The following is a 23,203-nucleotide window of genomic DNA, read 5'->3' as shown; positions in this document are numbered from 1 at the left end:
TCTAACATTAAGTGGGACATTTGGACAATTTAGGGTGACTTGACTAATGAGATTGTGGACACTAAACTTCCAAAACTAGCTACAAATGAAATTCAAGAAGATACAAAGACCATATTGTTGTAAAATAAACAAATAATGTATAATATAAAGCTGCACATGAAATAAATGAGACCAGTGCGGAACTACACTATGGGCTGCAGCCCTCCAGCCTAGTGATGTTTTGGGGAAATCTGCTAGACTGACTGTGAAATTGGTTTTTAGATTGAAGACCAGCTAATCAAGTTAGGATATTGCATCACCGCTTCACAAAATTTAATTCAAAGTGCTAGTTTATTCACGTTTCAATTGGTCAGTTTATTCAAAGTACCAGGCTATATGATTATACTTGGCCATACCAACTCCCAATATTCGGATTTTAATAGTTCATATTGTGCCACATTTATCCCAATTAAGTTTCTCCTTAATATTAATTATTTAGAAAACCCAAGAGGAAATTTTGGATTTGGACAATGGGAAAAAAAAAAAAAAAAAAAACAAAGTTTATCATTTTTGGCATCTACTCAATACCTCCATATGAGTATCCATAAAAAAAAAATCCAAATTTTTATGAACTTGGTTGCAGAAGAACAATAAAAATACACTTTAAAATAAGTATACTTGGAATTCTATTATTGAATATATTTTCATTTTGATAATATGTGTTTTGTGATTGCATTTTTAATATGTATTTGTTTTATATTAAAGCTTATTGAAAATTTAAGTGGTTTATAAGATTTAAAGCATACTTTTATTTCTAGAAAGACTATAGAAACCATAAGCAAAATAAAAATGATGATTAAATTTTAAGCTAATAACTATAGCTAGGCCACCCGCTAAGAAATTTATGGTTCCGCCCTTGAATGGGACATAATATTTAATGAGGTTCGGCAAGCCCACCTGTTAAGAAATTCCTGATTTCGCCATTGAATGAGACACAATATTTAACGAGATTAGGTCAAGTTGTGCCTGCGTTCTCTAAGAGCAGCAACAGTAACTTTTTCCACCAAACTTTTAAATACTTCTAAAAAGTCAGAATTGAATACCTCTAAACTTTTATAAAATTGTTAATAATTTTGGGGTAAATACCTTTTTGGTCACTGAGAAATTTTTTTAGCCAAATTGGTCACTATGTTTCCAAAAGTTTACAATTTATAGACGTTTCGTAATCTTCCGTTAACTTCCATTAAGTGCAGTTTTTATTTATATTTTCACAAAGCATGTTCAAGTCTTCTTCCTCTAACTCAAAGAGTTAGGTTATTGTGCTATAAGGTTTTTTAAAATGGGGGGAAATCTTGGGTTGAAATCGAAATGATGAGGTATAAGGTCACAAATTGGGTGTTATATTGAAGCATGAATCGATTGAGTGAGAGCCGTATTGTGACTTTAGATGAAAAGGAGACGTGTAATCAAGGTGATAGAGCACCAAAATATATTAGTAAGTTGGATTTCATTTTAATTAGGTTTTGCTTTTTATTTTCCTTATACCTCACAATTTTGATTTCAACCCAAGATTTCCCTCAATTTGCTAAACTCTAATAGCATAATATACCATAACTGGAGGGCTCGTTTGGGAATCTTATGCTAATAAATGATGAGTTTGTCGTTTGGATGTCACATTTAAAAGTGTACACTATATAAAACTTTTGATATTTTGTTGATAGCTAACACAGTAAAAGCACTTTTAAAAGCACTTTAAAAAAATTTAAAGAATCCCAAAATATTATAATAAACATAGGAAATAAAAATTCACAGGATCCCAACTGATCCTAGTAATATTGCTAAAATAATATGCATCTCAATAAACTTACCAGTAACACTTGCACTTTCATTAGCAACCCACGCACCTTCCCCTTCTTTCATGACCTTCTTTATTACCTTGGCATCACCAGTAACATCAATAACAGGCTTGAAAGACACCAACTCGAGATCAATGTTTAGCACAGAACTTGGAAGGACAGAATGAAATCCATTGTTTGAATCCCTCCCCTCCACACCAAAGGCATCTGCAATTATTTATCAACTTTCATCGTCAGACGATTCAATTTTTTTCCTTTTTGCCAGACATAGCAGTTTGATAACAAGGATCCAAAGACATACACTGAGGTTGAACAATTAATCTGACCTTCTCTCCCCTTTTCATTGTCTTGATTGCTTTTGGCAATGCTGAACAAAAATGGCATGAAACAGACACAAACCCCTCGTTATTCTTATTACAAATTGGTATAATCACAAAGGAATTGCCTTTCCCCATTAAAAATCACATCAGATTAAAACAAAAAAAGAAAATACCATCTTTCTTCACATAGAATTCAATTCCTTCTTCTGGTGTCTCTGCAACAACAGTACCATCAACCAACGCCACCCGATACTTGACTGCATTAACAACAAAATTCCAATAAAAACATCAAAATTGAGGTTGACAAAACTGTGATTACATGCTAACACAGAATAATAACCAATAAATAATTCAAATTGAGAGGCTCGTCTCTGTCTCTGGTCGACTCGAACATCTAATAGCATAATATACCATAACTAGATTTTAAGTTAGAGGAAGAAGACCGAAGGTAATTCCTAAAAAAAAAAATAATAAAAACATCATTCACGAAAGATAACATGATGTCTATAAATTGTAAACTTTGGGAAACAAAGTGACCAATTAGGCTAAATTTTTTTCTAAAGTGACCAAATTGAATTTGTGTGTAAAACCCTAATGACCAAAAAAGTATTTAACTCATAATTTTAAAAAGTCACAATTAAATACTATTAATATTTTATGAAATCGTTAAAAGTTTAAATTGGATAACTCCAAAATTTTAAATTCTAAAAAATCTTTAAAATTTTGAATTGGATACACCTGTTTAAACAATCACTAAAGTAGCTCACTATTTTGTCCATATTGAAGAATTTCTTTGGCTCTCTTTCTCTCTCTGGACTGGAAGTGTCGGTGAACCCATAAATTTTTCTAGCTGAAAAAATTTACTAGAAAGTGAATAATGGTAGAATGAGAAGAAAATGTATGAAGAGGTGGTGTTAAAAGTGAAGAAGGGGAGTATTTTTTTGGGAAATTTTTTCCGATTTTTTTTTCATTTTTTCATATTTATAGTTGGATTCTTGGAAGCTGAGCATCGCCACGTGGAGCCGTTGGGTGCCATTTTTATCCGTGAAGCGTTGGTGCAGTTGATCATCGTGGAATAGATCTTCCAACATGTGGGGGCATGTGGTCCACTCGTTTTGCTGCTCCTGGACCTGCCCAGGGCCCTAGGAAATTTTTTTTTTCTGGGGCCCACATGCCCTCAGCTTTGTGTTGCTGGAAACAAGACAGCCCTCCCCCCATAATGCTGAGCAAATCAAATATCAGAGGATCCAATTTTTCATCAAATTAGTTTGTGCCTGTTGTGTTAAAATATATATATTAGTCCATATTTATTTATGTCTCTCGAAATCATGTCAGATATATGTTAATTACACATGTTGTATAGAAAAATAAAATTGATTGATGATGTTCAAACTTAGGTTAAAATGGTGAGGGAAAAGAGGGACTGATGATTAAATTGGAAAAATTGAAATTACGGTGATCAAAATTGTTTTTGTACCTAACTAAACTCTAGTAACTAAAAATGCTTTTTACCGTTTTGTTTTAATGTAACATTTGATTGTTTTTTCATGAAATTGTTTGTAGTCTCATTATTCGTTGGTACCACCACCAGACAAATGCCAACAAATGCATGTGGTAATACAGTACCATGGTATAAAGTATATAGTAACAGCTGTCCAGGTGTCGTCTCATTATTCGTCCGTACCACCACCAGACAAATGCCATGGTGGTAATGCAGAACCACTTTATAAAGTAGATTGGAGGTATCTACTGATCAGTTGGTGAGAAATGCATGTGTCCACAAATATCAAAATGGTAGAGCCCAGCAAGACTTTTAAAGTCTCCTCCTGAGAGTTAAAGAAGCTCCTCTGCCTATCTCTGGTTGCTATTGCTGTCTTGTATTGCAAATCTGCATTCATCATCTCCTTCTCCTTCTACCTACGAGAGAAGCTCTGTGCCTGTGCGTCTTCATCCATCTTCAGTCTCTTCTTCTCGTTTCTTAATTAATTAACTAGCATTAATATGATCTGCTGTTTGTCATGCGCAGGGTTTACACAAGGAAAACTAAGATGGTAGTAGAAACTCTGCTTACTTTCGCGACCGACGTAATACTGACGAAGCTGACTGACCGTGCTTTTGACCAAATCAGTGTTGCCTTGGGATACGAAGCTGAACTAGGGGAGCTCAATGAATCCTTATCCATCCTTCATGATTTCTTAGGAGATGCTGCTGAGAAGGCACAAGATGGTGGCAAGGCAGTGGAACGCTGGGTGAAGAAACTTAAAGACATAGCTGATGAGGCTGATGATGTCTTTGAAGAACTCAACTATGAACGTCTCCGGGGAGAAGTAGAACCGCATAACGGTATGGGAAAACAGATTCTCAAACTTATTTTCTCCACAAAATGAAAATATGGCACATAGAATTAAAAAAATCAACGCTTCTATGGAGGAGCTCAAGAAGGATGCAGCTTTCGTCGGATTAATTGCAATTGCAAAGAAAAAAGATGCAACCCCTCAAAGAATTAGAGAGGACCGAGAGACTAACGCATTCATTGGTAAAGATGAAATCATCATTGGAAGGAAGGACGCTGTGTCAGACATAGTTACAACATTGACTAACTCCAACATGAATCAAGAAAATCTGTCGGTCATGGCGATTGCGGGAATGCCAGGACTGGGAAAGACAACTTTGGCAAAGTCAGTGTACAATGAGGGTGCTATCGATGTGTATTTCAACAAAAAATTGTGGGTGTGTGTATCAGACACTTTCAACGTCAATTCAATTTTAGCTGCAATGTTAGGAAAGGTAGCCCCGACTCAGCAAGCATTGCTTACAGACCTCCGAGAAGAGTTGAAAGAGAAAAAATACTTGCTGGTACTTGATGATGTTTGGAATGAAGAGTCTGAGAAATGGGAAAGGTTGATGAGCTGTTTGTCAAAGTTGAATTCTGCTCCAGGAAGCAAAATTATTGTCACTACCCGCAGTGGCATAGTTGCATCACTCACAGAAACACTTCCGCGGCCTAAATTGGACCTTCTATCAACAGATGAATGCTGGTCCATATTGAAACATGCAGCTTGCTCAGATGGTAGTTTAGAGAATTGGACGGGAGATTGCTAAAAAGTGTGAAGGTCTACCATTGATGGCACAGGTACACGTACATACATATATGTATTTTTTATACAAGCATTGCTTTACATCAAGCATTTTTATTTAGGCTTTAGATTATTGGATGATTTTTGGGAATTTAGGGATCATATCATGAATGAGTTATTTTGAATTGCATTAATGAATTTTCATGTAGAAAGAAATAACAAGGTCTGAAGGAAGAGAAAGAAGATTGTCGATTTCTCTTTTTGTTTCATGTCATCATGTCATGCCCATTCTCCACAATCTCTTTCTTCATAATCAATTTATTAAATAGAAATTAACAAAGATGCTTCATAAGACATTTGCACTAGTACCCTACCAGGGATATCTCCAACCTTTAATTAATCTCTCAAATTCACGAAAATATTGCTCATTGGCGTGGTGATTCGCTAAACACCTTGCTTCTAGTAATTAATTTTAATTTACCTAGCAAATATAAAATTAGAGGTTAAAAATGTTTTTCATCATTGGGTTTTGTATGAAATTTCAAAATGGTTACTCAGAAAAAAGAAAAAGAAAAATTGTAGCCAATTTTGTCACTGTGATTTACAAATTTACAATTTATAGATATTCTATCAATTTGCTATTAAAAGATATTAAACTATTAAAAAATCATCTGTCGGTCAACAACAATACAAGAGATTCTAAAACAAGTATAAAAAAGTGCTAAAAATAATAAATGAAAAAAATCCAAATCCCATCGAAACACCTTCTTTTTTTAGATTATTGTACAACAAAACATTCAATCTCGCATCCAATTTTTCATTTTTAATTTTTTTTTTAATGCATAGGCTACCTATATTGTATACAATAAAATTTTCATATGCGTTTACGGCCCGGGGACTATTAACAAAAGGGATTTAAGAAGGATTTTATTTTACTTTTTGTCTCAGAAAATAAGGGATTTAAAAGGGAGAATCTGTTCGGTGCTAAACATAAGGGGGTTATGGCATGGGATTGTTATTAAAATCATTATTAATGGATAATTTTGCCGTTCAATTCAAATTTTGGGTTTTAGTTAGAAGTATGTGGGTGTTTGTCTAGACTATTTTAGTTGCAAGGCGCTATATCTGAATGACTCTTCTTTAAATAGCTGATTATTTTATCTACTAATTATTTGATAGTAATTCTCTAATCCATTACCAGGTTTTGGGAGGCATTTTGCGCTCTAAAAAGACTCCTGCTGAATGGTCTGAAGTCAAAGACAATAGAATATGGGACTTACCAAAGACAGAAGATAGAATCATGTCAGTCTTGAAGTTGAGTTTCGATAATTTGGAATCACCAGCACTGAAGCAATGTTTTTCATATTGCTCAGCGTTCATGAAAGATGCCAAGATGGAAAGAGATGACTTGATTCAACTTTGGATGGCTCAAGGATTCCTCCATCCTTCTGAAAAAAGTAATCTAGAGATGGAGGATATAGGTAATGAATATTTTGATATTCTATTCCAAAGATCCTTATTTCAAGATGCTAGACTGGATGATGATGGCATTGTTTTTCAATGCAAGATGCACGATCTCATACATGATCTTGCAGAACGTGTATCCGAAACTGGAAGCATGATGCGAGACTTCCACAAGGATGAAGATGTTGCAACTCCCATTATAGAAAGAATTCCAGAAGGAAGTAGTGGGAAATTGAGATCACTGTTTTCGAATGCTGAAGCACTACCTGGAAACATGTTGCCATGGTTTAAAGCTTTACGTGTCTTGAAATTATATGAGGCATATATTGAGGAGCTTCCAAGTTCAATCGAAGAGCTGAAACGCTTGAGATATCTTGACATTTCCTTACAACATATCAAAAGACTCCCAAATTCTATTGGCAAGCTGTATAACCTACAGACATTAAGAGCAACAGACTGCGATCTTGAAGAATTTCCAAAAGACGTGCAAAACTTGATCAACTTGAGACATGTTTATTGTGATGAGGGAATAAAATTTCCAGCTGGAGTATTAGGGAGATTAACGCTCCTCCGAGCATTACCTTATGAGGATTATGAGGTGATGGGTAGGGAAATTGGGGAGCTGGCTGCCTTGAATCAATTGAAGGGTAAATTGAATATTTGTAAATTGGAAGATGTAAGGAATGGAGATGAGGCAAGGATAGCTAAATTAAAGGATAAGAAAAACGTACGCAGCTTGATATTTACCTGGTCAAAAACGTGCGGATGTACTAGAAGGCCTCCAGCCACATTCTGAGAATAATAATGAAGAGGATGTACTAGAAGGCCTCCAGCCGCATTCTGAGTTGGAAAGGCTAGAGATTAAATATTTCATGGGTACTAAATTTCCATCATGGATGATTAAGCTTCGCAATTTAAAGCAGATTGAGCTTAAGTACAGATGTGAAAAAGTCCCAACAGCCATCTACCTCATCTTACAGGGATTATAGGACTGGATAATCATGACATATTTGCACTGAAAAAATTGAATGGATGGAAGCACCAGAACAAGTCATGGCGTTTCCTCGGTTGGAGAAGCTGGAGATCAAGGATTGTCCCAAATTGAGAAAAGCTCCCAGTCATCTTCCATCTCTTCGAAAGTTGGTTGTATACAGTTGCCTTAGTCTACAATTTATTCCAGATTTGCATAGCTTCACATCTCTTCGTGAATTGATTTTTATAGATTGTGAGAGATTAGAAAGTTTGGTGAGCAGTGGGCCCGTCTCTGTTGTGGAGTTGCTGACTATAGAAGGTTGTAGTGGTCTACAATCTATTCCAGATTTGAACCTCTTCCCATCCCTCCGTGAATTGAGCATTGAATCTTGTGAGAGATTAGAGAGTTTGGTGAGCAGTGGGCCAGTCTCATTGTGGAGTTGCTGACTATAAAAGGTTGTAGTGGTCTACAATCTATTCCAGATTTGAACCTCTTCCCATCCCTTTGTAAATTGAGTATTGAATCTTGTGAGAGATTAGAGAGTTTGTTGAGAAGTGGGCCCGTCTCTATTGTGGAGTTTATAATAAGAAATGCCCCTAATTTAGAGAGAGTATGTTTGGACAACCTCACATCTATCTCTGTGTTGGAAATTCGTAATTGTGGGAAATTAAAATATCTGCCCACTGGGCTACTAAGAAACTACGCCAATTTCAAGAAATTGGAACTTGGTGGGTTATGGGAGGAGCTTGATTCCTTCCCTGGTTTCCATCTTGAACCTGGTCTGCAATCTATTCCAGCTTTAAGCTACCTCACATCCCTCCGTCAACTGATCATTGAAGATTGTGGGAGATTACGAAGTTTGGGGAGTAGTGGCCCACAACTGCCAGCCTCTCTTGTGGAGTTTGAGAAGCAAGTTTAGCTAATTTATGCCCCTAATTTAGAGTCTTCCAAGTTTAGACAACCTCACATCTCTCTCTGAGTTGGTGATTGTTAATTGTGGGAAATTAAAATATCTGCCCACAGGGCTACACTGCTGCGCTAGCTTGAAGAGATTGCAACTTGGTGAGTTCTGGGAGGAGCTCGATTCCTTCCCTTATTTCCATCTTGGAACTGGATCATCACAACTTCAAACATTAGAGTTGACCGGGTGGCCCAAGCTCAAGTCTCTGCCTCAACAAATTCAAGACTTCACTTCTCTAACATATTTGGATATGTTTCGATGGAGTGGAGGCTCTTGAGGATTGGCTGGGTAACCTTACATCCCTTACGTGGTTGGATATTCGGTATTGCAAGAAGCTGATGTATCTACCTAGTGTCGAAGCTATGCAACGCCTCACCAAATTACAATAGAAATTTACGGCAATGTCCCCTTCTGAAGGAAAGATGCACCAAGGACAGCGGCCCAGAGTGGCCCAAGATTTCTCACATCCCAAATATCAGACAGTAATTTCTTCTTCTCCTGAAATCAAAATTCCTTTTCATTCTTCACCTTTCGGTTTAACTAGAGTTTATTCATTCTGAATAATTTCTGAAAGGAATGAGACTTGTTTATCCTTTTCCTTTTTCTTGTCATCAGTTGTGTGACCAGACAGCAGACAGATTGACTCTATGCGTACAATGAATTCGTAATAGCTCCAACTTTGACAGTGAAGAAATGTAAGCTTTTCAAACTCCCACTCCCACTTGTCTTCTAATGGGCTCGTCTCTTATTTCCAATATAATCTTCTCTTTTATGGGGAAAGACTTCAAAGGAAGCCGTAAGATGTTTTTTAATTGCTGATTTTATAAAGAATTGCGGAAAGTATCAAGGATATATTCAAAATACTCTGTTAGTGGGAGAGTGAAATTACAATTCAGCTCTAGCATGATTTCTATACTATGTTTGATTAGAATTACAATTATAGGTATTTATAAATATTTTCTTAGGCATGTTGTTTGTCATTGAGCAGGTACCCTTTCATTGCAAGGCAATGCTTCTCGGTATTTGTGGATTCTTTATCACCACTTGTTTAGAGGTAATGTGTCTAGCCTGAGTAAATATTCTTGTGCATTGTTAATTTCAGTATTTCTGTTATATGAAGTTGATAAGGCTGAGCATTTTCGCTTTTTTTTGTTTTTTTTTGTTTCAGGGCCTGAGGGGGTGGTTAGAGAGAGATTGATATAGAGCAGATTTTATTTGCATCGTAACAACAATTGAAACAGAACAAGGAAATGAATATGTTGATGCAAACATGCAGGACTTTTCAGATTTTGAACCTACGGTTTTTAGCATATTCATCATCTCCGAGGACAAAAAATGAAGTGGAGTGGAGTTCATTGTTTCACAAATATTAACATCTTAAGCATCAGTTTCAGTACCAATATTGTTATGACATACCATGTTCTCTAATGCCGGGATGTGTGTATAACTTTTGTTGGTTTGGCATGTCAACCTATTTCTTGTCTGTAATTGATATAACCTTCAAGTAATTTGAAACATACTGGATTTAATGTGGGATCATGGAGATTTTCTTGATTAGTAGTGTGGGATTTAATGTGAATCTTGAAATTGTTGAACCGTTGTCGTTTTTCTTGTTCGATTACAGCAGAGAGTCCCCTTCCCCTGTTCCTAGAGTATTTACCAAGTCTTTCTTAATGGACCGTTGAGTAGCTGCAGTATCACAGGAATCAGGTAAAACAATCTTCTGTTACAATTTATAGATGATAGTTGCAAGCTTTGTTGTACTATGATTGTTATATTTTTGACCTATAGTTGTTTTGCAGTGTTATTATATTTTTTTGGGATTCAGGTAGAAACTCATGCCTGCGTCGTGCCATACACCTTCATGTTTCCATCTCAACAAATCTTGCTTTGAATCCTGTGGCCCGAATCTAGTACTTTTCAACTGTTGCGGTCTGGAATTTCAAGTACTTTCTGCATGAACAAATGTTATGTTCGTTTTTTACTTTTTCTAGAATTGAAAGTGGTATTTTTGTTTTTTGTTTTTGGGGTTTTGAGGCGAGCTGATAGAGTGAGAAGGGCATGGATGAGAGAGACGAAGTTATGATATGGATTGAATATGCCTAGGTGCCGGGAAATGTGCTAACTTCTTTTTTTGTGGGCAAGGGGAAATGTACTAACTTTCAAAGGCAAATTGGAAAACTTTTAAGGAGAGCAACCTACCTCATCTCGTCTAGCAAATGGATTTGGTAACTCTAATTCAAAATAGGGAACAAAAAACAAAAATTCAAATAGTAGGCTTTGTGTTCCAGTTTAATTTTAAATTTCGTAAAATAAAGAAAGAAGAACAGACTAATTTTTATTTATTTTGTCAATTGAATTTATTTTTAACTCAATAGATTTATACTTGAAATCTTTTCCAATATTAATTTAGGGGGAGAAATGGATAGTGTGGGTGTAATAAATAAAACGATTTTAAAAATTTAGGGGGAGAAATGGATTGATTATGGGATAGGGTTTCGTTTTTGGGCTTCAATGGGCTCAAATTTCCTTGTATTTTCAGCAGAATACCTTTTGTCCTTATTCATTCAGGCTCTCTTTATCTAGCTTAGCTTTTTGGTAATTATTTTAATCAGGTTACTATTGGACGTTGTTTACTCTGCTGTTGAGTAGCTGGTTGGTTGTGGGTCTTTTATGCATTCCACTATATTTTGTACTTCTATGACATGTTAATAGCATATCTCTGTTTCTCATAAAAGAAAAAGAAGAAGAGAAACCAAAGTGAGAAAAGAAGAAATTGAAAGAGGTGTTACAATAATGTTTTTCCCAAAAATCTTTAGGATATGTGACATAGGCATTAGTGTGTGTTTTAAATCAGGCATGTGGTGTTAGCCATAATAACTTCCAAACTAGGGAAACAAGGAAGTAGATAGATATTTGTGTATGGTTGATAATACACAAATGGGCAACAATTTTTAGTTTATTTTATTTGTGTTTGTATTATTAAGAAAGAAGACCAGTTTTGGCTTAAAACAGTGATGACAATAATTGTTTGGTAAGCACAATCTTTTGTTGCTGGACATTTGCATAACCTGTTAAAGTCTTAGCAGACACAAGAGGAGAATTGTTGTTCACCGAAGTTTAGAGTGCATATTGGCAATTCAACACTTGTATTATAGCAGACAGAGTAAAACATTGAAGATGGAAATTTTAACATGGAAAGTTAGAAGGAAATGGTCCAAGGTGGCACCTTGGACATATATTCAGAGTTTTCTAGCTGCATTCCTTCAAACTAAGAGAGAATATGGAACCTATTGAAGAGGGAGCTTTTGAAGTTTAAAGGCCTATAGGAGCATCTAGTTTTTTGAGTTGCGAAGTCAGAATTTCTATATCTGAAATTTTTGGTCATGAGTGCAAAGAGAAAAAACACCATTAATGGTGGAATTTGGCATTTGATTAGCATGACATTACTCCCTCAATGTAATGTGGGGGAAGGTGCTGAATTCTGATTAGCTCTGGCTTCTCGCATTAGAGGTGTTCCTACTAGTGTTTGATAGTTTGATACTAATTTAATAGTTGCTTTCATAGGTTGAATGACTTGGGAATATTTCACTCTCCATCTTTTTTAGAATATATGGATCTCTTTAACTTCTTGTTATCTGTTTTTTGGAGTTGACACTACTACAAAAATCGAAATAGACGACGGGAAACCACCGTCGTGTAAAAGGTTTTCGCCCAATCGTGAAATCGACTGCCGTCTATTTGGGTTTCAAACTACGACGGCTTTTCACCGTCGTTGTTTATCAGTAAAGATGACGGTTTTTAAAGAAAATCGTCGTTGTTTAGAGGTAAAGATCGTTAATTATAGGAGGAAAGACGACTGTTTTTAATAAAACCGTGGTGTATTGTATGTAAAAATGACGATTTTTTTATGAAAACCGTTGTGGATTGTTTATAAAGACGTCATCTTTACATACAATAGACAACGGTTTTTATAAAAAGCGTCATCTTTACATACAATACACGACGCTTTTTTATCAAAAGCGTCATCTTTACGTACAATAGACGACGGTTTTTATAAAAAGCGTCCTCTTTACATACAATAGACGACGGTTTTTATAAAAAAGTGTCATCTTTACGTACAATATTGCTTTTTGATTTCCTATGATGCTATACAACGATTTTAACTACAAAACCAACCATAATGCTTTATAAAAAATAGTTTCTTTCATAAAACTTGAAGATTCAATAGTTATTACATAGTTAACCAATCTTTATTCTACAACAAACATAATTCCTAACAAGACCTACGTACTCCTAATCCAAGCATTCCTCATCCAAACATACAAATGATGCACAACTGAAGTCTCCTCCATCATCCCTGTAAATAAATCAAAATGACAAAGAGAGAAAAAAAAAAGCTAAGATTATAAACATAAAAAATTAGGTGGAAGAGAAATTTTACCATTGGTCCATATTTCCATAGAAAACTTGTAAAATGAGCATAAAAAAGACCATCGAGAACCTGCAAATTTTCAACAACAAAAAAACATACGACTCACATAGAAAACCTGCAAAAGAAAAAGTTATAAATCTGCAAGCTTCCTCCTCATCTCCTGATAACCAAATCAGAAAATCTAAAAATAAACCAGAAATTTTAAAAAAATGTAAACAAATCAAACAAATCAAGAGAGACAAAATCTGAAATTAAGGATACAAAGAACATACCAAAAACGCAAAGAGACTAATCCAGAATTCACTAGCAAGATATAGAAGGGTATTAAGAGATTAGGTGACTTTCAAATCAAACCTTTCAACCAGCTTTGATTCTCAAATACAGAACATCCCTCTACATCTTATGGATTTGCTAAGACCTCAATCTCTCAACTCCTTCATTGATATCGATCTTTTGATGATTTTGTAGAGAGTTTCATGAGGGTGTTTTAGAGAGTGCAGGAGGGTTTCAAGGAGGGAGAGATAAGGTTTTCAGAGACGGGGGAAAATCTGAAAATTTGACAAGCGCGAATTCACTTAAGTAGACTTTTTTTAGCGTGTTTTAAAAGACGATGCTTGTTAATGAGAGATAAGATTTTCAAAGACGGGTGAAAATTTGAAAATTTATCGAGCGCGAATTCACTTAAGCGGCCATTTTTTAGCGTATTTTAAAAGACGACACTTTTTTAAAAAAATTTGTCATCTTTACATATAATATATGACGGTTTTTTTTATAAAAAGCGTCATCTTTACATATAATAGACGACGGTTTTTATAAAAAGCGTCATCCTTACATACAATAGACGACGGTTTTTTATAAAAAGCGTCATTTTTACGTACAATAGACGACGGTTTTATAAAAAGCGTCATCTTTACGCATACAATAGACGACGGTTTTTATAAAAAGCGTCATCTTTACATACAATAGACGTTTTTTTCCACTACACTCCTTGACCCTATATGAATACAATGACTGAATTTGATCTTCAATTTAAAATATTTACACTAGTGGATAACACAAAATCTTATGTTATATTTAACGAAAGTATAAATAAACTCTTAATTGTTAGTGAATTTTTTTTTTATGGCATACGCATTTTAAGAAACTAGTTTCAACGATCCAACCGTCAAACTTGTTTGTTTATACTTCGAGATCATCTACACCAAAACTCGAAAAAAATAAACATTCAGAGATAAAGTAACGGGACAAAAAATTTCGATGGTTATAAATGAAAAATCATGATTTAACGGTTATTTTAACTCCGATTTTGATGATTTTTTACCGCTACACTCCTTGACCCAATATGAATACAATGATTGAATTTAATCTTCAATTTAAAATATTTACACTAGTGGATACCACAAAATCTTATGTCATATTTAATGAAAGTATAAATAAACTCTTCATTGTTAGTGAATATATTGTTTTGATGGCATACGCATTCTAAGAAACTAGTTTCAATGATCCAACCGTCAAACGTGTTTGTTTATACTTCGAGATCATATACGCCAAAAATCGGAAAAAATAAACGTTCAGAGATCAAGTAACGGGACAAAAAATTTCGACAGTTATATATGAAAAATCATGATTTAATGGTTATTTTAACTCCGATTTTGATGATGTTTTACCACTACACTCCTTGACCCTATATGAATACAATGACTGAATTTGATCTTCAATTTAAAATATTTACACTAGTGGATACCACAAAATCTTATGTTATATTTAACGAAAGTATAAATAAACTCTTAATTGTTAGTGAATATATTGTTTTGATGGTATACGCATTCTAAGAAACTAGTTTCAACGATCCAACCATCAAACTTGTTTGTTTATACTTTGAGATCATCTACACCAAAAATCGAAAAAAATAAACATTCAGAGATAAAGTAACGGGACAAAAAATTTCGACGGTTATAAATGAAGAATCATGATTTAACGGTTATTATAACAAACCATCATCTTTACATATAATAGACGACCATTTTTTATAAAAAGCGTCATCTTTATATATAATAGACGACCCTTTAAAAAAAAAAATCGTCATCTTTACATATAATAGACGACGGTTTTTATAAAAAGCGTCATCTTTACATATAATAGACGACGGTTTTTTTATAAAAAGCGTCATCTTTACATATAATAGACGACGGTTTTTTCGGTTTTTATAAAAAGCATCATCTTTACATATAATAGACGACGGTTTTATAAAATCGTCATCTTTACATATAATAGACGACGGTTTTTAAAAAAATAGTAAGGTTCCCGTAAAACCTGTTACTAACAGAGGAATGATTTCAGACTGTCGCAAATCATGATTAGTGATATAACTATTAGCTACCATGGACGTATGGGTTAATTTATTCATTATTTCTTATTCAGATAAACCATCTATATTCCATTCATATAATTTATCAGAAGAAACAGAAAATTGGCTTATATTATGTCTTTCTTCAAATTGGATATCAGGTGGTGTAGGCTTAGGGTACCAATGAGTCTCGAAATGATATCATTCATGCAATAAAACTTAATGAAGAATGTCTTCCTTTGTTTGATGAGAATATAGGTCGGGGTATAGAAGACGGTGTCAATACTCTCCTTTATACAATCGTTGAACATTTTATAGGAACACCAAGTCATACTCAGTCCAGAATACATGATCAATTGAGTAATTTAAAATGCCCACAATTAAGTGATTTTAGATGGTATAAAGATGTTTTTATTTCCCAAGTCATGTTAAGAGAAGATAGTAACCAAGCCTTTTGGAAAGAAAAATTTATTAATGGACTACCTAATTTATTTGCCCATAAAATACGCACCGTACTAAGCAATGAATTAGGCCATATAGACTATGATAATTTAACATATGGTAATGTTATTAGTACAATTAATCAAGAAGGTTTGAAAATGTGTATTGATATGAAAATTAATCAGCAAATACAATCTGAGAAAAGATCTGCCAAATATGAATTAGGAAATTTTTGTGAGCAATATGGTCTGTCTATTCCCCCCTCCAGACAATATAAGAACAAATACAGCTTTTCTAAACATATTAGAAAAAACCGTTATTATAAGCGTAAAAAATACCCATACCAACAAGATAATGAGTTTTACAAGAAAAGGAAGTTTCGTTCTAAAAAGAACTGGTCCAAAAAGCCAAAAGATAAGAAAATAACCAACAAAAGTAAAGTTAGATGTTATAAGTGTCAAAAGTTTGGTCACTATGCTAATAAGTGTAAAGTAAAAGATGCTATCCGACAGCTGCAAATCACGGATGAAGAAAGAGACAATTTACTTAAAGTTCTTGAACTAAGAGAATCTGAGTCTAGTGAAGATGTAACCATGATAAGCAACCCTGAGTCATCCCATTATGAGTCTTCTGCTTCCCAACCAAGTTCACCAGACATTCAAATAGGATGTAAAGATAAATGTTGTAATACTCTTAAATCTATTTCTGTCTTAACTAAGCAAGAAGAACAAGAAGAACTATTAATAGACTTGATTAGCAAGGTAGAAAATCCTGAGTTGAAATCTGAATACTTAAAAAAATTAAAGAAAATTATGACCAAAGAAAATAGCATAAGTAGCCCTCTTCTTCTATTATAAGTCTCAATACAACCTTAGAAAGATTCCATAAGAAAAAAGAAATTTCTTTACAAGATTTACATGCTGAGGTTAAAACTATAAAAAAGGAAATACTTGAGTTAAAACAGTTAAGTCATAAGTTGCAGACTGAGAATTATGATATTCGACAAAACCTAAATTTCTTCCTAGAAAAAGAGTCCCCTAAGACTGATAGTCAACCTGGTAGCCCAGCCCATTATGAAGAAAATGAGAAAAATGATCAAGCCATTAATTTAATTAATCATGTTTCCTTTAGAAAATGGTATTCCAAAGTTACTATAATCGTTGAGGATTTTGAAATTAATACCATTGCTTTATTCGATTCCGGAGCCGATCTTAACTGCATAAAAGAAGGATTGATCCCTACAAAGTATTATACCAAATCTAAGGAATCTCTAAGTACTGCTTCTGGAAAATTATTACAATTAAAATATGAAATCTCAAAAGCCCATGTTTGTCAGAATAGAGTCTGTTTTAAAACTTCGTTTGTATTAGTAAAAAACATAACTGACAAAGTCATTTTAGGATTGCCTTTAATAAGCCTTCTTTATCCCCTACAAGTTGAATTTGATGGAGTAGTTTCCAGTCATTTAGGAGAAAAGGTTAAGTTTGAATTCCTCACCCGGTCAGAATTACATGAATTAAAAATTTTGCATAACAATATAATTGCTAAAACTGCTTCGTTAATTCAAGATAAGACTAACCACATTTGCCACTTACAGGAAGAAGTAAACACCAAAAGAATTGAGTCTCAATTAAATAATTCTTCTTTGCAAACACAAATCCATAATTTTGAAAGAAAATTAATTGATGAAATATGTTCTGATTTACCTACTGCATTCTGGCATAGAAAACATCATGTAGTAAAACTACCTTACATAAAGAACTTCTCCGAAAAGAATATACCTACTAAAGCCCGTCCAATACAGATGAACCAAGAAATGGTAAGCTATTGCAAAACTGAAATTAATGAGCTATTACAAAAAAACATCATTAGGAAAAGTAAGTCTCCATGGTCTTGCCCTGCTTTTTATGTACAGAAAAATGCTGAGCTAGAACGAGGATCACCACGATTAGTCATTAATTATAAACCTCTAAATACTGTTCTAGAATGGATTAGATACCCTATCCCTAATAAAAGAGATCTGATCAACCATTTAAGCAATACTGTCATCTTTTCTAAATTTGATTTAAAAAGTGGTTTTTGGCAAATACAAATTGATGAATCTGATAGATATAAGACTGCTTTTGTTACTCCTTTTGGTCACTATGAGTGGAATGTTATGCCATTTGGACTTAAGAATGCTCCCAGTGAATTTCAGAATATAATGAATGAGATTTTCAATCCTTATAGTCACTTTTCTATTGTTTACATTGATGATGTTCTTATCTTTTCTAGATCTATAGAACAACACTGGAAACACTTGCATAAATTCCTACAGATTGTCAAAACTAATGGATTAGTTGTCTCTGCTAAAAAGATTAAATTATTTCAAACTAATATTAGATTCCTTGGTTTCAATATTAGTCAATCACAAATACATCCGATAGATCGAGCCATACAATTTGCAGACAAATTCCCTGACCAGATAACTGATAAGAACCAACTACAAAGATTTTTAGGATCCCTTAATTATGTTTATGATTTTTATAAAAACCTAAGGAGTCAGTGTAAGCCTTTGTATGATAGATTACAGAATAATCCTCCTCCCTGGTCCTCCATTCATACTGAGATTGTTAAGCAAATTAAGAGTCATGTCAAAACTCTTCCTTGTCTAGGTATTCCCACTACCAATTCTTTTAAAATAGTCGAAACAGATGCTTTTGAGATAGGTTATGTTGGAATCCTTAAGCAAAAAACTGAGTCCATTCCTTCTGAGCAAATCATTCGTTTTCATTCTGGTATTTGGACTAAATCGCAATCTAATTATAGTACTATTAAAAAAGAAATATTAGCTATAGTATTATGCATTACTAAATTTCAAGATGATCTATTAAATCAAAAAAATTTAGTCAGAGTCGATTGTAAATCAGCTAACCATGTTTTAGAAAAAGATGTTCAAAATATTGCATCAAAACAAATTTTTGCACGATGGCAAGCTCTTTTAAGCATATTTGATTTTGACATTGAATACCTAAAAGGCAGTGAGAATTCTGTTCCTGATTTTCTTCTTTGGAGCATTCCTACTGAGGATAAACAATGGCGTGAGAAGGAAAAGACAAGCACAAAGAAAGTTACAGCCCATCTCCTCAATTACCCAGAATCCTCCCTGCATCCCTAAGCCAAAAAACAACCAAAACCGAGCCTGGTTCTTCCTCCTTTCCTAAACCTGAATCTACAATCACCCCTTTTCCTGGTCTTTCTCCCATTCCAGTTGTGAATCGTTACAGCCCCTTAGGATCTACATTAAGCCAAATGAGACCTAATGACCAGTCTGCATTAACCTCTAGCTATGATCCATTCCAATTACCCCAACTGCAACTCCTCTTTCCTCCTCTTCCTACCACCCTAAGACATCTCCCTATGTTTATTAGAGTACAGCTAATCTTTTTATCATCGAACCCCATGTTCCTAAATCTTTGAGCCCCATTATGATTGCCCAAAATCATTTTCCTCCAGGTTTTCATTATCTTCCCCACAGCCCGTACAAATCTCTTAAGTTCTACCGAGAAATTCTCCATGAGACCAAATCTGTAGACATTAAGCCCATTCGTGATAAAACTGACCCGCAGAAAATCATCTATCATTCCCTTTACATTTACCAAGTCCTAAGTCAGAAAAGCTGGGGATCACATCCCTATGAACTCAGAACCCTTCCATCCAAATTACAATATAATTATGCTGATTATGTTGAGTCCTGGTATTACATTTTCCTACATCAAACTCCTGATTTTACCCATTCCTGGTTCTTCAATTTTGACAGTAAGTTTCGTTGTGAGCTTCCCTACTAGTTCCTTCACTGGTGGGATACACATGGTCCTAAATAAGATATTATTCCCCTCCAAATCACTGAATTAATTACATATTTCTCTACGAAAGTTCAAATTCCTGAGCGTGATTCATTTTTTCCAATCCCTCAACTTTTCTTTACCCGTTACAAAATTCCCTGGATTATGAAATGGTCCTACAATGTCAATTGGGAAACCAGAATTTTTTCCCGTCAGTTCTCTGTTAAGTGGTGGGATCGTTTTGAAATTCACCGTATCTTTGAGTCTGTGTATCGTGATTTTCCCCAACCTACATTTCCTAAGCATGAACCTGAGCCTACCTCTCCTCACTCTGCTCAGACTACCCTCTCTATTGAAGGTAAATCTAAAACAGAATTACAGGATATCTCCAAGCAACTTCTACTTCAAGCCTCTCAGATGCATGATGATGATGACAATGAGTCCCAATCCTCTTCGAGCTGTCAACCTCGTCAACAAAGCCAGAGCCCGATCGCCCCATGAGATGGTCGACTATCCCCACATCAGGACCCCAATGATCGCCCTATGAGCTCAATTCAGACTGAGATTCCCTATCCTAATTGAGTCCTATCATAATTGCGTTACAATGGCGCATGAATGAACCGATAAAAGCAGATTCCGAGTAAAAGCATAAAAGCGCTGAGTAAAAGCATAAAAGCTCGAGTAAAAGCGATTCTGAGTAAAGCGCCACTCAAAAGCTATACAGTTCCTTGCTCGTGATTACAAAGTCATCTGAGTTACTTTACTTGAGTTACTTTTAGTTTACTAAGGTTTAGATTTGTTCTATTTAAAGATGGTTTTGCATCGTTTGCAAACAGAATGTAAAAGTTTAGTTTCCTAGTTTCAAATTGTTCTCTCAGAAACAATGATCTGAAGAACACCAGAGTGTGAGCGAAGCCAGGAACTATTCTTGTAAGCCAACATTCTCATAAGCCTAAGTTTTAATAAAAGTATTTTGAGTAATTTAAATTTTGAGCAATATCATTATGTTTATATGCTCAATATTTGTTTATATATATATATATATATATTATACAAGCATTGCTTACAACAGGCATTTTTATTTATTTAAAATTTTATAGATTGTTGGATGAGTTCCTTGGCATATAGGGATCATATCACGAATGGGTTACTTTGAATTGCATTGATGCATTTTCATGTAGAAGGAAATAACAAGGTCTGAAACTCTTTTCGACTATTTTAGTTGCAAGGCGCTATATCTGAATGACTCTTCTTTAAATAGCTGATTATTTTATCTACTAATTATTTGATAGTAATTCTCTAATCCATTACCAGGTTTTGGGAGGCATTTTGCGCTCTAAAAAGACTCCTGCTGAATGGTCTGAAGTCAAAGACAATAGAATATGGGACTTACCAAAGACAGAAGATAAAATCATGTCAGTCTTGAAGTTGAGTTTCGATAATTTGGAATCACCAGCACTGAAGCAATGTTTTTCATATTGCTCAGCGTTCAAGAAAGATGCCGTGATGGAAAGAGATGACTTGATTCAACTTTGGATGGCTCAAGGATTCCTCCATCCTTCTGAAAAAAGTAATCTAGAGATGGAGGATATAGGTAATGAATATTTTGATATTCTATTCCAAAGATCCTTATTTCAAGATGCTAGACTGGATGATGATGGCATTGTTTTTCAATGCAAGATGCACGATCTCATACATGATCTTGCAGAACGTGTATCCGAAACTGGAAGCATGATGCGAGACTTCCACGAGGATGAAGATGTTGCAACTCCCATTATAGAAAGAATTCCAGAAGGAAGTAGTGGGAAATTGAGATCACTGTTTTTGAATGCTGAAGCACTACCTGGAAACATGTTGCCATGGTTTAAAGCTTTACGTGTCTTGAAATTATATGAGGCATATATTAAGGAGCTTCCAAGTTCAATCGAAGAGCTGAAACGCTTGAGATATCTTGACATTTCCTTTACAAAAATCAAGAGACTTCCAAATTCTATTGGCAAGCTATATAACCTACAGACATTAAGAGCAACAAACCGCCGTTTAAAAAATTTCCAAAAGATGTGCAAAACTTGATCAACTTGAGATATGTTTATTGTCACAAGGAAACAAAATTTCCAGCTGGGGTATTAGGGAGATCAACTAGCCTTCGAAAATTACCTTACTCTTGTGCGGTGATGGGTAGGGAAATTGAGGAGCTGGCTGCCTTGAATCAATTGAAGGGTAAATTGATTATTCGTAAATTGGAACATGTAAGGAATGAAGATGAGGCAAGGAAAGCTAAATTAAAGGAGAATAAAAACATACGCCACCTGTTATTTAAATGGAAGAAAAACAGGTCAATAACCAACAGTAATAATGAAGAGGATGTGCTAGAAGGCCTCCAGCTGCATTCTGATTTGGAAAGGCTAGAGATTCGAAATTTCATGGGTACTAAATTTCCATCATGGATGATTAAGCTTGACAATTTAAAGGAGATTAAGCTTAGGGGGTGCAACAGATGTAAAAAACTCCCAACACTTGGCCATCTACCTCATCTTACAGTTGTTTGGATCGAAGGAATGGATAATCTAAAATGTGTTGAAGAAGAGATTTATGGAAATGGCGTATTTCCAGCACTGAAAGAATTACACATTCATAATTTCAAGGAGCTAATTGAATGGATGGAAGCACCAGAACAAGTCATGGTGTTTCCTTGCCTGGAGAAGCTGGAGATGTGGGAATGTCCCAAATTGAGAAAGGCTCCCAGTCATCTTCCATCTCTGAAGGAGTTGAAGATACAAGGTAATAAGGAGATAGAACATATGGAGATAAGATATTGTGAGAAGTTAACTTGTATTGCCCCCTATATCTTTGGTTGTTGCGCATCTCTTCGAAAGTTGGCTGTATGTAGTTGCCCTAGTCTACAATCTATTCCAAATTTGCACAGTGTTTATACCAAAATGAATAGCCAAAGAACATTGGACACGTGGACCAAGCTGGAGCTACGGGAGCCTTCGACATCTAGCCGGCACCGTATCTACCGATCGCTCTATTATGGCAACCTTACCTCCTGGGACACGTGGCAGTCCCACAATTGATGTCCACAGTCCCACATCAAAGCTGAGTAAAATGCACACCTCCCAAGGCCTATAAAAGAGGACAACTATCCCAGCTTGGAGGTAATCAATCAGAACTCACGGCATACGCCTATTGATCTGTAGTTCAAACTTACCAAATCCGTACTTACTTAAGCATCGGAGAGCCTTCGACCGGTACCACATGGTGCCCTAGGACTTACCGAGCGTTTACTATCTTATGTATAACGCCTACCGAGGCCATAGCATACCAAGGAAAAACATATCACTAAGTTGCGCGGGAAAAGTACAGAACCATTTTTTGCGTCAACAATTTAGCGCCGTCTGTCAGGGAAACGAGAACAATCAACCTACAATTCCTAAAAATATATGGGAACCACTTCAGACCCCAGTTCCTATCGAAGGATGGATTACCGACGGTATGCCAAGTGGAACAAGCCCACTGCACCCTA

The 23,203-nt window shown here is 35.1% G+C and overlaps 1 protein-coding gene, 1 long non-coding RNA gene and 2 pseudogenes across 3 annotated transcripts; 3 read left to right on the top strand and 1 right to left on the bottom strand.

The window, feature by feature from the left end:
- Window positions 1-1,740: 1,740 nt before the first annotated feature.
- Window positions 1,741-2,559, bottom strand: LOC148920298 (peptidyl-prolyl cis-trans isomerase FKBP65-like). The gene is made up of 4 exons (XM_089044587.1): window positions 2,496-2,559; window positions 2,329-2,412; window positions 2,137-2,202; window positions 1,741-2,042 (listed from the first exon to the last, which is right to left on the bottom strand). Exons 1-4 carry the CDS (start codon window positions 2,557-2,559, stop codon window positions 1,786-1,788), a joined length of 471 nt encoding a protein of 156 aa, XP_088900713.1. The 3' UTR covers window positions 1,741-1,785.
- Window positions 2,560-3,942: 1,383 nt separating this feature from the next.
- LOC103322712 (putative disease resistance protein RGA3) lies at window positions 3,943-8,259 on the top strand (annotated as a pseudogene). The gene is made up of 3 exons (XR_016124287.1): window positions 3,943-4,094; window positions 4,182-5,288; window positions 6,434-8,259. The product of XR_016124287.1 is annotated as a putative disease resistance protein RGA3 (transcript).
- Window positions 8,260-8,281: 22 nt separating this feature from the next.
- Window positions 8,282-9,116, top strand: LOC148920297 (protein SUPPRESSOR OF npr1-1, CONSTITUTIVE 1-like; annotated as a pseudogene).
- Window positions 9,117-9,131: 15 nt separating this feature from the next.
- On the top strand, window positions 9,132-9,997 carry LOC103322762 (uncharacterized). The gene is made up of 3 exons (XR_016124288.1): window positions 9,132-9,325; window positions 9,619-9,684; window positions 9,799-9,997. It is a non-coding gene; the product is annotated as an uncharacterized LOC103322762 (long non-coding RNA).
- The last annotated feature ends 13,206 nt before the right edge of the window (window positions 9,998-23,203 follow it).

Source organism: Prunus mume, linkage group LG2, assembly GCF_029339155.1.
Source record: "Prunus mume cultivar Tortuosa linkage group LG2, ASM2933915v1, whole genome shotgun sequence".
NCBI lineage: Eukaryota > Viridiplantae > Streptophyta > Magnoliopsida > Rosales > Rosaceae > Prunus > Prunus mume.
This window is presented reverse-complemented; position numbering and strand designations above follow the sequence as displayed.

What these genes read in the sequence shown, in the direction of transcription:
- LOC148920298 (XM_089044587.1), bottom strand. Translation starts at nt 2,559, where the DNA reads ATGCTATTAGATGTTCGAGTCGACCAGAGACAGAGACGAGCCTCTCAA. An exon ending in ATTCTATGTGAAGAAAGATG is followed by an intron (nt 2,203 to 2,328) that starts GTATTTTCTTTT and finishes ATTTTTGTTCAG; the next exon opens with CATTGCCAAAAGCAATCAAG. An exon ending in ATTAATTGTTCAACCTCAGT is followed by an intron (nt 2,043 to 2,136) that starts GTATGTCTTTGG and finishes AAATAATTGCAG; the next exon opens with ATGCCTTTGGTGTGGAGGGG.